Genomic DNA, 14,708 nt, shown 5'->3' on the forward strand with positions numbered 1-14,708 from the left:
GTCTGAAAAATATCTACCTCCCATGACCTTTCTTGGGAAGTTCTTATAGAATATGCTTCATCAAACATAATAGTCAACCAAGAAAGAGAAAGACATGAACTTCAGGTGATAGGAAATCCAATATAGGAGAGACGTTAAGGGGATTCCCAAGGTCACTGAATAATAGCTGGGCAACAGGCCTGGAAAACAATCTATTCAGACTAGAATGAGTCAGAGAGTTCCAAGAGGTGAATAAATATCTCCTAGAGAGGAATGGAACTAATTGATAATCCAGTTAGATTTGATCATAAAGAGAGGAATTTAGGGATGTTCCTTTGGTGAGTTTAGGGATGAATTAGAAAAAAGTTATTAGAAAACTAAACAAAGTCAAAAATCCAGGGCAATTATTAACTCCTGGAAAACAAGAAGTCATTTTTAAAAAGAAAATATAATCTGTACACATTGAGTGCTTAGCTGTATGCAATAATTTTGCATGGTCATAATAATTTAAGCATTCAATTATTTTTAAAATGTGATGTAACTGTACTGGAAAGATGGAGCAAAGAAAAATATTTGTGTGTGTGTGTGTGTGTGTGTGTCACACACATTTAACAGAGAGGAAAAAAAGAACAAAATTCACATTCTCCATGTATAGTTGGAAGTCCATAGATAGTCTAAAACAGAAAATTTTGAAAAAAAAGTTGTATAAACATATGCTATAGAGCACTAAAGGTAAAGAAAGGAAAAAAAAAAGAGTTGAATATGGTCAACTTTGGAGACGAACTTGAAGGTGAGGCGGGAGCTGCCTTTTTTTTAAACATTAGAAGCTTTAACTTAGAAAAGTACTAGATACATGAATTCTTAGAAGTTAATTTCTAAAAAGAGGTAAGCGTTGGAAAGCAAAGAGCTCACTTCTGTCCTCCGTTACTTTAGTGTGCCTACTGTTAAGGCTGGATTAAGATTTTTGGACACTTTGATTACTGAGAAGATTATAGTAAACTAAATTGGTAAATTAAAAAGAAGCTAGATTATAAAATAAAAAAATATGCCTACCCTGAAGTTAAAATATCTTCTTTTCATATTGTCTGATTGCCAGATTCTGAATACATTCATTAAATGTCTTTTTCAGTTTTTGAGGTGCCTCTGCTCTGCTTGTTTCCCAGCATCTGCTGGGATGATTTATAGGACATTTCAGTGCTCATTCCATTTCACTGCTAAAGTGCTTGCTGCCCAAAACTGTGCAACACAGGAAGTCCCTTAACCCTTCCACTGCTTCTTATGACTATGATGGCCCCTTATGGTGACCTCTTACGTTACCATGGCAGTAGAATTTAACTAATGCTGCCGCTGAAATGGAAGGAGTTCTTTTATTGTTGCCACAGACATTGAGATGATGGGAGCACATGCTTTTGAAATACCTGTCTGGGGTGGAAACTCATAGCAGGACCCTCATTACACATGAGAACTTTATTCCTTTCAGGGCTGCAAGAACTTCCCTGTTATTACATAGAAATCAGGAAGACAATCCCATCACATAGTCTTATGAGGCTCTAAGATGGCCCAGGTAGTTGGTGTCTGCTTTGTTTCAATTACATTTTAGGGAGGCCCACCAACTATAATAACAGTTAGAGCTTATTAGTCATTGTGGTTGTTAATATATGTCAGAATGCTAACAGGATCCAGGGACAATTTAAGCTTAAATATGTCAAAGTATAAGCTTTGTCACTTCAAAACAAAACCTCTGTGAATTGAGCGAGGCTTTACTCATGCTCAGTGTCTGCCTAGGTACTTTGATAGTGCCCAGGTACCTGCAGAGCGTGTCAAGATATGTACCTTCTACAAACGTCTTCAAGAGCTTCTTCATATATATATATATATAAATGTGTTTTAGGTTTTGGGGTACATGTGAAGAACATGCAGGATTGTTGCATAGGCACACACATGGCAATGTGGTTTGCGGCCTTCCTCCCCATCACCTATATCTGGCATTTCTCCCTATGTTATCCCTCCCCAACTCCCTACTCCCCGCTGTCCCTCCCCTAGTTCCCCCCCACAGACCTCAGTGTGTGATGCTCCCCTCCCTGTGTCCATGTGTTCTCCTTGTTCAACACCCACCTATGAGTGGGAACATGCGGTGTTTGATTTTCTGTTCTTGTGTCAGTTTGCTGAGAATGATGATTTCCGGGTTTATCCATGTCCCTACAAAGGACACGAATTCATCATTTTTTTATGGCTGCATAGTATTCCATGGTGTATATGTGCCACAGTTTTCTTTATCCAGTATATCACTGCTGGGCGTTTGGGTTGGTTCCAAGTCTTTTCTATTGTAAATAGTGCTGCAATGAACATCTGTGTGCACGTGTCTTTATAATAGAATGATTTATAATCCTTTGGCTATATACCCAGCAATGAGAGTGCTAGGTCAAATGGAATTTCTATTTCTAGATCCTTGAGGAATCGCCACACTGTCTTCCACAATGGTTGAACTAATTTACACTCCCACCAAGAGTGTAAAAGTGTTCCTATTTCTCCACATCCTCTACAGCATCTGTTGTCTCCAGATTTTTTTTTTTTTTTTTGAAAGCAAAACATTTATTCATTTACTTCTGCTGTGGTTTTGTTGACTGCAAAATTCCATGAGAAGGGATTGTTCAGGAAGGTACTGAAGCTGGAGACCCAGAAGGAGCTGGTGGGGCTGTTGGTTAAGATTCAGGGTGGTGGAGGTGGAGACCTGAATTTTTAATGATCGCCGTTTTAACTAGCATGAGAGCTTCTTCTATCTCTTAACCAGAGAGGAAAGAAAAACAGAGATCCACATGTCCTTTCCAGTAATTTCAACCAAGAAATTTTTAGGCCAGGCGCGGTGGCTCAAGCCTGTAATCCCAGCACTTTGGGAGGCCGAGGCAGGTAGATCACGAGGTCAAGAGATCGAGACCATCCTGGTCAACCCCGTCTCTACTAAGAATACAAAAAATTAGCTGGGCATGGTGGCGCGTGCCTATAACCTCAGCTACTCAGGAGACTGAGGTAGGAGAATTGCCTGAACCCAGGAGGCGGAGGTTGGGGTGAGCCGAGATCGCGCCATTGCACTCCAGCCTGGGTAACAAGAGCGAAATTCCATCTCAAAAATAAAAAAAGAAAGAAAAAGAAATTTTTAGCTTTGAAACCCTGAAAATGCTGTGTGTAGTGGTTTGACCCCATTCCTGACCCCGATTTAGTTTGATTGCGACTTGGAACAGGGACAGTGATGTTTTTCCTTCCTACATCACAGATGAGTGGACTGAATGAATGAGTTGGCATTTGTATGGCTTCATTAGATCCTGAATTAGAAGATGCCCTTTGCATTTCAAGTTCAGTGTATTAGTCTCCTTTATAGCATCAAGGTCAAATTAAAGCCTTGAGATCAGTGATCCGCACAGTTGAGCATGCATCAGAATTACTTAGAGGGCTTAAAATACGGGTTTGGTATGTATCCAAGAATTTGTATTTCTGCAACTTCCTACATGATGCTGATGCTCTGGGTCCAGACTGCACTTTAAGAACTGTGGTTTTAAAGCCCTTAAGCCATGAAAGGATTATTGTGCACACTCACCCCAATTTATAATTCAAACAGAACAATACTAAACTGTAAAATAAAAATGTTATTTCTTAAAATTATAGAGAATGTACAGGCTATATGCTAAAATGAAGTGTTTTCTTCCTAGATTTTTTTTCTTCTTTCTTTCTGTGATCCTTTCCTGTGTGATGGGCTATCTGGCACTGTGTATGAAAGTTAATGAGCTTCCTTAGAACTGGTATCGTCTTTCTGCCTGATCCTCAGCATCCACATCAGGCATTTAGAGAGGTCTGGCAGGTTCAAGGCATTGCATAAAGAGTTGGACATTGAGACTCATTTGGAATATGGCCCTTGTCATGAGGTGGGCTCCTGGACAAACCACTGCAAAGTTTTGCGAAAATACTAGGGAATACCTACTAGGTGCTTTTTCATACAGGGAAAACAAATTGTCTTGCATGAAGGCCCCTCATTTACAAAACCCTAAATTCCCATCACAATTTCCCAAGGGATACAAGAAGCAAGACATGAATAGGATATTAAGTGATTCTAGGCAGAATTAGAAAAAAAAGAAAGAGGGAAGAAATGAAAAGGGAACAGAAAAAAAGGCCGTGGGGAATGGCCAGAAATACAGCCAATAGCTATTTTACTCAGGGCAAAGACTTTGAAACATGACATCTCCATAGCTGAAATTTGTATCCTCAATTTCTTTTCCTCTTCTTCCTTCCCTCTAAATGTGTATAGAGCTTATATTATGAGCCAGATGTCACAGATAGAGTGACAAAGAAAACAAGTCCTGTCTTTTTTCTTTTTTCTTTTTTTTTTTTTTTTGAGACAGAGTCTCAGTCTGTCACCAGGCACCAGACTGGAGTGCAGTGGCACAATCTTGGCTCATTGCAACCTCCGCCTCCCGGGTTCAGGCAATTCTCCTGCCTCAGCCTCCTGAGTAGCTGGGACTACAGGCGCATGCCACCACGCCCAGCTAATTTTTGTATTTTTAGTAGAGACGGGTTTTCACCATGTTGGTCAGGATGGTCTCGATCTCTTGACCTTATGATCCGCCCCCCTCAGCCTCCCAAAGTGCTGGGATTACAAGTCCCTGTCTTAATGATGTCCCGGTCTAGTCAGGGAGGAAGATAATTACAGAACACTGTGATGAGTACGCCACACACTGTGAAAAGGCAAATGTGTGTTGGGTATGTACTGGGGCACAACCCCAGTGCAATGTACAGTATCCCTGCTACCAAGTATATTACCTTCAATGAAACCATAATGCATATGTATTACATGAATTAATGATTAGTGAGTTTATCTTTTAGCTATGTAAACTTGATTACCAGAGATTCTTTCTAGTTAACAGGAATATACATAATGTTCTTTGCTGTGAGTATGCTAATAAGAGTAATTAACAATATTGTTAGAAGGATTTCTTTATATTACAAAGTATTTTCCTTGCCACCTCCCCTTGCTACACATGGATCAGATGGAGCTGTCTGGCAGGGTAGCAGACATGTAGCAGGTTCTCTGCAACTTGCCCCTCATCCTCAATCTGTTGCATTCTTTGGAGTTTTAAAGAAGTTGTAGAAATTAAAATTTTTCACAAGACATAAATCTTCATAAGACACAACCAGAAGGGATAGTGGAAAACAGATGCTTCACACAGCAATTGTTAGGATTCACATTCTAATGAAAAGTGAGAACCCATCCTGGTTGGAATGTAACCTAGTACAACCACCATGGAAAACAGTATGGAGATTCCTTAAAGAACTAAAAGTAGAACTACTATTCAATCCAGCAATCTCACTACAGGGTACCTACCCAAGGGAAAAGAAGTCATTATATGAAAAAAAAAAAAAAAAAAGATATTTGCACATGATGTTTACAGCAGCACAATTCACAATTGCAAAAAGATGGAACCAGCATAAATGCTCATCAACCAATGAGTAAAGAAAATGTGGAATATATACACCGTGGAACACTACCCAGCTGAAAAGGAGAACAAAATAATGGCATGTACAGCAACCTAAATAGAGTTGGAGGCCATTATTCTAAGTGAAGAAACTCAGGAATGGAAAACCAAACATCATATATTCTCACTAATAAATGGGAGCTAAGCTGTGGGGACACCGAGGTATAAGAATGATATAATGGACTCTGGGGGGTCAGGAGGAAAGGTGGGAGGGGGCGAGGAATAAAAGACTACGCACTGGGTACAGTGTACACTGCTCTGGTGATGGGTGCACCAAAGTCTCAGGAATCACCACTGAAGAACTTACCCACATAGCCAAAATTCACCTGTTATCCAAAAACTATTGAAATAAAATAAAATGTGATAATTTTTTTTAAAAAAACAGTTTAAAAAAAAGGAAGTACTGCTATACACTTTCCTTAAATATTTGAATCAGTCTTGAAGCCAGATCAACCTCCCATTACAGAAAAGCAGGTTTTGTTTTTAAGCTAAGTTTTTCATGTTGGCAGATAATAATAAAACTCCCCAAACATTGGCGTTTTTCATGTTGGCAGATAATAATAAAACTCCCCAAACATTGGCTACTATCTCCACAGGGAAAGCTCAGATGAAAAAGAGTTTGGCTTACACCAATCTCATCTTAGCTTGTATACACATTTGATTACTGAATGTCAATCTAAAAAACAGACACTTTCTCTCTTCCTTTTACTGGTAGGTACTGTTCTTAGAGGTTTCTTCTGGCGTATTCAAAAGGAAACAAGAATTTCCAAACTCCTTAACTCTTGTTGTTTTTAATCATCTACGAAATTCAGGTGAATATTTGCAGTGTGAAATAACCATAGTAAAGATCTTTTTTCTTTTTTTAAATTTTTATTTTTTATTTGTTTATTATATAAGTTCCGGGGTACATGTGCAGAATGTGCAGGTTTGTTACGTAGGTACACATGTGCCACAGTGGTTTGCAGCATCCATCCTTGTCATCTACATTAGGTATTTCACCCAACACTATCTCTCCCCAATCCCCCAAGCCCCTGCTATCCCTCCCCAAGCCCCCATCCCCTGACAGGCCCCGGTGTATGATGTTCCCCTCCCTGTCTCCATGTATTCTCATTGTTCAACACCCACTTATGAATGAGAACACGTGGTGTTTGGTTGTCTGTTCTTGTGTCAGTTTGCTGAGAATGATGGTTTCCAGCTTCATCCATGTCCTTGAAAAGGACATGAACTCATCCTTTTTTATGGCTGCATAGTATTCCATGGTGTATATGTGCCACATTTTCTTTATCCAATCTATCATTGATGGGCATTTGGGTTGGTTCCAAGTCTTTGCTATTGTAAACAGTCTTCTGGTATTTATCATATCTCCTCTAAGTAGCAAGTTTGCTTTTCCAAGTCGATCCACTTTTCCCCAGCTATTTAATTTTGGTGTAGGCAGTGGGGTCCTGTTGATACACTGAGAAGCTGCCCCATGCAAAGCACTGTGATGGAAATCATGGGGAGACAGTGTAAATTTGCCTTGGGTCTTCTGTAGCAATAGTGCACCTTTATATATATAACTGCATTTAAGCTTTGCTAGAGTCATAGAAGGTAGGGTTTTGTTTTGTTTTGTTTGTTTTTTTGTCGATGAAGCAACTGAGTCACAAATTTTTACCTTTCCAAACATCACAGAATCGGGATTCAAACCCAAGTCCTCTAAGACAGCTCACATACTTGTCCTAATATGCCCCAGGTCCCTTCCTATTGGAAAGCATTTGAGGTTGTTCTCTCCTGGACCCCTCTTCTTCCTTTTCCTCCTGTGCTTTTCTGCTCCAGCCTCCTAAGGCGGTTTGCCATTGATACCGCTGATGCTACAGAGCTGACAACAACTTCCTTGGGCGGTGGCTTTTGCCCTGTACCAATAAAATCAATTCTCTGAAAGAGCTCGGGATGGACAAGAAGTGGTAGGGATGGTCATGTCGTTATTTCTAATACTGCTTTTATCAAATACCCAACTTGTTAAAGGAACCAAGACAAACATCTCTATACCCTCAACCTTATCCGCTTCAGCCTTTAGGCTGGGTTTTCTAGGAAGGAGTCTCTGCTAGAGTTGAGTAGGCAGGACTTTTATGCAGGAGTGCGCTTGGGATTGACCCTGTGGACAGAAGGAGAAGGACACAGGATGAGGCTGAGGGAGAAGTTGAGCAGCAATGCAGGCCTGACAAGCCTTAGCCAAACCCACAGGGAGCTCTGGACTCATGAGAGTTGCCAGCATAGGCCATAATGGTTAGGCTCTCTACCTCTACCATGATCAGTCATTAAAGGTTGCTACTTGGTAAGGCATGATTTGGGGTAAGGCAGCTTTCTGCAGCTGAAGAAGTTCCTGAAGGGGCCACAGCTGGAGATTATTAGACTGTTTTATTGCCATTCTGATGTCCACTGTTATCACAGGAGAAACTCAAGGAAAAATCTTCACCAAGTTTGGGTCAACTAAGCCTCTCAGCAGGGCAGAGCAGCTTTCACAATGCCCTGCTGATTCACAGCACCTCTCATAATAAGTCATGGGGCTGTCATCTGGAGAGGTGGAGAAATTAGATGGAAGACATAATGATCACCCCAAGTTTCAACGCTTTAGAGGGGGAGTTTTGTCTGTTGATCTTATTTTTTTTAAATTATCACATGAAACTCATTATTTGAGTATGGTACTTCTATGGGGTGTTAGAAAGAGCACTCATTTGGGAGTCAGGAAACCACAGTTCTAGTCTGGGCTCTGCCCCTTTCCATTACAGCTCTGTGACCTTGCGCAAGTCATACAGCCTCTCTTGGCCTGAATCTCCACACCTGTAAGATGAAGAAATTGACTTGAAGTGTTCTATGGTCACATCCAGCTCAGAATCATGATGATTCTCTATTGTTTAGGCCAGTGGTTAGCAAACTATGGCCTTCATTCCCAATCTGTCTGACTTCCTGTTTTTGTAAATAAAATGTTACTGGAACACAGCCATGCTCATTCATTTACCTCTTGCCTTTGGCTGTTTTCATGCTACTGCAGCAGACTTGAGTAGCTGTAACAAAAATTCTAAGGTCTATAAAGTCTAGAATATTTGCTACCTGTCCCTTTACAGAAAAAGGTTTGCTGACCTTTGTCTAGGCACATCTTCCATCATGTCCCATTCCAAGGAGTAGGAGGAGAAATATGGGCCATGAGGACATGCCATTGCAATAATTGCAAATAAGTTGGCAAAGAGTGGTCAAAAATCAGTCAATTAACTGCTATTTTCTGAGCATTCCTTAGGAAATTAAGAGCAAGAGGAGGGTTAACGATTCAATAAGAAGCATTCTAAATGTACAGTGCACCAAGGGCAGTGTCTGTGAGGACTCCTGAGTAAGCATGTCTCAGCTGCTTAAGTGAGATCTTGCTTGCCACAGTATCCACCTCTGCAGTCCCTGCATCAGCTCTTTATTACCCACATGGCAGGATGTTTAGCAGGGAAGACAAACACGGGTTTTTCTTTTATGATCAAGGTCATTTGTCCAGCAAATGAAGTGGGCAAAAGGAAATTTCAGAAGAAAATTTTCAAAGAAATGAGAGAAGAAACTCTCTCTGCTGATGAAATGTCAGAATGATCGAGCTGTCACTCCTTCAGGGAAAATGCCTTCGCTGGGGAGAGACCATAGAAGTAGGAGGAATATTGATAATACTATTATGAGCTTTGCTTTGCACTCTTAGGAAACACAGCATCCAGTTGCTTAATGTGCCTTCATATCATGTTGTTTTCATCTCTTTGTCAAAACATCCCTATGGGATATTGTCAAGTGTCATAATCCTCATAGTTCTCTATTTCACAGTTGAGAAAAGAGACTTCCGGATGATCTGGCCTGACATATAATGCTGGTAACATTTACTGTTGGTCCCAGCCATTTGCCTCTTAGCATTTGGTCCCTTTGGCTGCTCTTTATCTTTGTTAGCATAGGCATTGTCTTCCCAAGTAAATGCTATGCCTCTGACCTATGTCTTCTATCAGATCACAGAATGTTAGAATCACGGAAAGGCCTTCAGTGTAATGAAACTACTGAAATACAAAATGAGGGAAGTGAGACCCAGGGAGGTGACCTAAACTGGTGAAAGAACTAAAAAAAATAAGTGTGGTCCCCTAACTTGAAGGCTATTGCTTTTTCCACAAACCTCGTTATACCTCTTTGTATGCCCCATACATAGTATACTGTCTTATGTGTATATACTCCATAGTACTACTAGGGATCATCCGTATAGCTATCCTATCTTCTTAATTGGCTGCAAGCTTTGTATAGGTGAAGAATCACAGCTACTATTTGTATTACTTTTGATTTTAACTCCCACCTACTGAGCATATGAAATATATGCCTTAAAAACCTAGAAAAAGACAAGCAAATTAAACCCTGTGCAGAAGGTGCAGGTTTGTTACATAGCTATACATGTGCCATGGTGGTTTCTTGTATCATCTACATTAGTTATTTCTTCTAATGCTATTCCTCTGCTAGCCTCCACCCCTGACAGGTCCCAGTATGTGACGTTCATCTTCCTTTGTCCCTGTTCTCATTGTTCAACTCCCACTTATGAGTGAGAACATGTGGTGTTTGGTTTTCTGTTCTTGTGTTAGTTTGCTAAGAATGATGGTTTCCAGCTTCATCCACGTCCCTGCAAAGGACGTGAACTCATTTTTTATGGCTGCATGGTGTATATGTGCCACATTTTTCTTTATCCAGTATATCATTGATGGATATTTGGGTTGGTTCCAAGTCTTTGCTATTGTGAACAGTACTGTGGTAGACATATGTGTACATGTGTCTTTATAGTGGAATGATTTATAATCCTTTGGGTATATACCCAGTAATGGGATTGCCGGGCCAAATGGTATTTCTGGTTCTAGAGCATTGAAGAATCACCACACTGTCTTCCACAATGGTTGAACTAATTTACACTCCCACCAGCAGTGTAAAAGCATTTCTATTTCTCCACATCCTCTCCAGCATCTGTTGTCTCCTGACCTTTTAATGATCACCATTCCATCTGGCATTAGATGGTATCTCACTGTGGTTTTGATTTGCATTTCTCTAATGACCAGTGATGATGAGTTTTTCTTCATGTGTTTGTTTGCCACATAAATGTCTTCTTTAGAGAAGTGTCTGTTCATATCCTTCACCCACTTTTTGATGGGGTTGTTTTTTTCTTATAAATTTAATTTCTTTGTAGATTCTAGATAGATATTAGCCCTTTGTCAGATGAATAGATTGCAAAAATTTTCTCCCATTCTGTAGGCTGCCTGTTCACACTGATGATAGTTTCTTTTGCTGAGCAGAAGCTCTTTAGTTTAATTAGGTCCCATTTGTCAATTTTGGCTTGTGTTGCCATTGCTTTTGGTGTTTTAGTCATGAAGTCTTTGCCCATGCCTGTGTCCTGCATGGTATTGCGTAAGTTTTCTTCTAGGGTTTTTATGGGTTTAGGTTTTATGTTTAAGTCTTTAATCCATCTGGAGTTAATTTTTGTATAAGGTGTAAGAAGTACAAGATCTGAATATGCCTATCATATTCTATAGGACATAGATTTTCTATATGCAAAATCATGTTATCTGCAAATAGAGATAATTTTTCTTTTTTTTTTCTATTGGATGCCTTTGATTTCTTTTTCTTGCCTAATTTCCCTGTCTTTAACCTGTAGTACATTGTTACATAAAAGTGGCAAGAGAAGGCATTCTTGTCTTGTTTCTGATCTTAGGAAGAAAGGTGTACTATCCTTTTTTCATGTTACTGCATTTGACTTACTAGTATTTTAATAAAGGCAAAATTAGTTTTAAAAAATTAACATTGGAATTAAGGATTCAGCTATTTTTCAGAAAGCAAAGATTTAAGAAAGCAGAGCTCTAGAACCAGGAATTCATGGACATGAGACCAGTGTAGTTACCCAGGGCCCCAGGTTCAGAAAGGAGCCCACATATCGGGTTTCATAAAAGGTTATCTTTGAATTTGTGTGCTATGAGTGAAAGCTGGTAGGACAATGGAACACAGGCCCAGGGCTTAAAGCCTTGCTCATGTGCTGTCTTGCCTTTAAGACATCTACCTGGGAAGATTCCTCACCCCATAACCACTGCAAGCCTCCAGTGGGGTCCTAGGTAATAGTGGGGAAGGGTTGAGGTGAGGTAAGACTGCCAGTTCCCTATAAGTGTCTGCACTCCCTTGGTGAGTATCTGTCCTAGATCCTGGGGCAGAATGGCATTTAAATATCCAACAAAAAAACACAATGACAGGTCCAAAGAGAAATGCAGACCCCCAAAAAACCGAGCTATCCTCTTGTTTCTCGAACAAAGATTTCTGCATTATCATTTAGCACAGGGCCCCACAAATTATGTAGCTGGCCTCTCTAGAGCCTTACTACTCAGCATGTGGTTGGAGGACCAGCAGCGTTAGTATCACCTGGGAGCTTATGGAAACTGCAGAATCCCAAGTCCTACCCAAACCTACTAAAGAAGAATCTGCATTTTAACAAGATCCCTGGATGATTTGTATGACATTAAAGTTTGAGAAGCAGTGGTCTAGAACACACTCTGGGATTCAGTGACCTATTGGAAGACATCTGTGTTTCTAGCCCCAATGATTTTTATTGTGATTGTCCTTTCCTTTGACATAAAGAAACTGTTTATGTTGGAAGGTGGGTTGCAGAGAGAAAGTAAACTGGCCCATAAGGAACACTGAAAAGGGAATTGCTCTCAGCACCAAGCTTTGCCATTCCTGTTGCTTGAAATCATCTTTGCCTTGTTTTTTACCCTTGGGCTTAAGGCTTAGCATCTTTCCTAGCGGCACTGAGTGCCTTGTTGAGAGGAACAATAGCCAGCTTAAAACAAATTGCAGCTCTCCTGGAAATTGCTTTGACCTTTATTCGCATAAATCTTCAGAACTTGCTTGCTCTGGAAAAGGTGGGAAAGGAGCACCTTATTTTTATTCTTGGCAGAACTGATTTTTAAGCCTGCATGTGAATGTTTTGGTATGGTATGGTTGGTGTTGTTTTGGTAACTTTTGAGGTTCTGGGAAAGATTATTGTAAAAAGCAACCAACAGGAATATGAAATAAACTTCTATGCCTTCCTCTTGCCCACTCCCCAAGCTTCTCTGGGGAAAAGTATCTGTCCTGGCCAGAGCTAGTGGGAAGGTTGGAGCTGACAGAAAGTTGCAGTGAGGGATGAGGCAGTTTTCCTCTCCAGGAAAGGGGATAGTCTCCAGGAGTGAGAGAAAGGGGAGCAATCAGTTGCTGGTACTTGTGTTTTTATCATGAAGGCATGACTGGTGAACTTACTGTGAGCAACACAGTGTTGATCTGGATGATGCCCTTTACAAAGTTTGTACCTGTTAATCCAGTATTTTTATATCTAGGGATTTAGTCTAAAGAAAGATCAGAGACTTTGGCAAAGAATTAAGTTGGAGAATATTCATGTCAATTATATCTATAAGAGCAAGAAGTTCAAAGTGGGATGTATGCCTCAACAGGTAGTGCAAAAGGAGAGCGTATGTGAGACAAGAATTTGCATTTAAACTTTTCGCATTTAGAAAATAGAAGAAAAAACTTTACTGATAGGTCAAATGGGGACTCCACCTTGCTTCTTTACTGGGTCCCTAAGTCAGGCAGGCAGATGATATGTGAAATCTGTTGAGAAACGAATGGGAATTTCATAACACAGTCTCTTCTCTCTGACATAGCAACTGCATGGATATAATTTAGAAATGATCATTAGAGTGGGCAGTTTTTTACCAATGGGGTGTGACGCACCTTATGAGAGATCTAAGGAAGTGCACAGGGAGGACTTCGCCCCCAGTTCCAGGGAGGAAAGAGCAGCACAGAAGCCAAATTGTAAATCCAGCTCTATGGATTGCCCTGAGCTCTTGTTAATGGGCCAGTTTTAGCTGCTGCTGCTGCTCCTCCTCCTCCTCCTCTTCCTCTTCCTCTTTCTTTCTTTATTTTTCTTTCTTTCTTTTTCTTTCTTTCCTTCTTCTTCTGCTGCTGCTGCTGCTTCTTCTTCTTCTTCTTCTTCTTTCTTCCTTCTTTCTTCTTCTTCTTCTACTACTACTACTATTACTATTACTACTACTACTACTACTACTATTCTACTACTACTACTACTACTATTACTACTACTACTACTACTATTACTACTACTACTACTACTACTACTACTACTACTACTACTATAACGAAGCTTATTGAAAAAGCTCCTAGTCATTTAGTCAAACATCCATATCTGCTGAAAGAGACGACCAAAAGGTCCTCAGGAGCATTTGCTTTTCTGTAGACACCCTTCCCCCTGAGTTTTCTAGGATAAAAAGCTCATCTTTTAAACAACGGTGTTTGATTAAACAATCATTTGTGAGAGAGGCTTTGTCCTGGAATGCCTTGTGCATATTAAAACTGTAAATAATCTTGTCATTGGGAATAAATCTTCTTAATGTGCATGTTGTAATTGAATTCATTAATGTAGCATTACCATGTGGCAAAGGTGGATTAGCTTCTGTTTTCTGATTGCCCTTGAACATTGCCTAGAAGTTGCAGGATTGCTGATGAAGTCAGTAAGAGCTTTGCATTGATTTTTCAGACACAAAGACCATCACCAGCATGGCTGCAGACATGTCCCCAGGACCAACAGTTTTCAACAGCACGATGGCCAAGACCAGGATGAAACGCATGAGGGAGTAAGTAGCATGTTGCCTGCCCCCTAGGAAGGTGCAGTGTTAAAGCATATTGACCAGTGTGTGACCCAGTCATGTGATACTGTCTTAGTCCATTTGTGCTGCTGTAGCAAAATACCTGGGACTAAGATGGTCCAACTTAGAAACTTCTCTCTAAAATCTACTTCTTGTATTGGTGCTGGTTGAATAGTTAGGGAAGTTTGGCAAGAATTATTTTTCAGTTGATTTGTGCTTATAGTATTCTTGCAGCACAGCATATTCTCATCCATGCTAATGTTTGAAAGCAAAGGAGAAAAAAATACTGAAAATGATTTCCAAGCCTACAGCTGTTAATATGTTTATGTATCTATTGTTTTCTAGTCCTACCTGTACCATAGTAGTCATGTATTAACATAATTACCATGTCAAGAAGTGATTCCCAGAAATTGGAAGTGAGGGAGTTTGGATTAATCTTTCCCTCTGCAGAGGGAAACTGCCTCCATCTCTCCTTGCTTGGAGGAGATCATGTAGAAGGTATTGC

The 14,708-nt window shown here is 40.2% G+C and overlaps 1 protein-coding gene across 3 annotated transcripts in view; it reads left to right on the forward strand.

The window, feature by feature from the left end:
* NEK11 (NIMA related kinase 11) overlaps positions 1–14,708 on the forward strand; it is a 292,126-nt gene that overhangs the window by 212,750 nt on the left and 64,668 nt on the right. For all 3 annotated transcript variants that reach the window (XM_010335819.3, XM_039480351.2, XM_039480352.2), the window contains one exon: positions 14,095–14,191. In XM_010335819.3, coding sequence (XP_010334121.2) covers positions 14,095–14,191 — 97 coding nt within the window. The remainder of the gene's footprint in view (positions 1–14,094; positions 14,192–14,708) is intronic.

The sequence above is a fragment of the Saimiri boliviensis genome, chromosome 9 (assembly GCF_048565385.1).
Source record: "Saimiri boliviensis isolate mSaiBol1 chromosome 9, mSaiBol1.pri, whole genome shotgun sequence".
Classification (NCBI taxonomy): Eukaryota; Metazoa; Chordata; class Mammalia; order Primates; family Cebidae; genus Saimiri; species Saimiri boliviensis.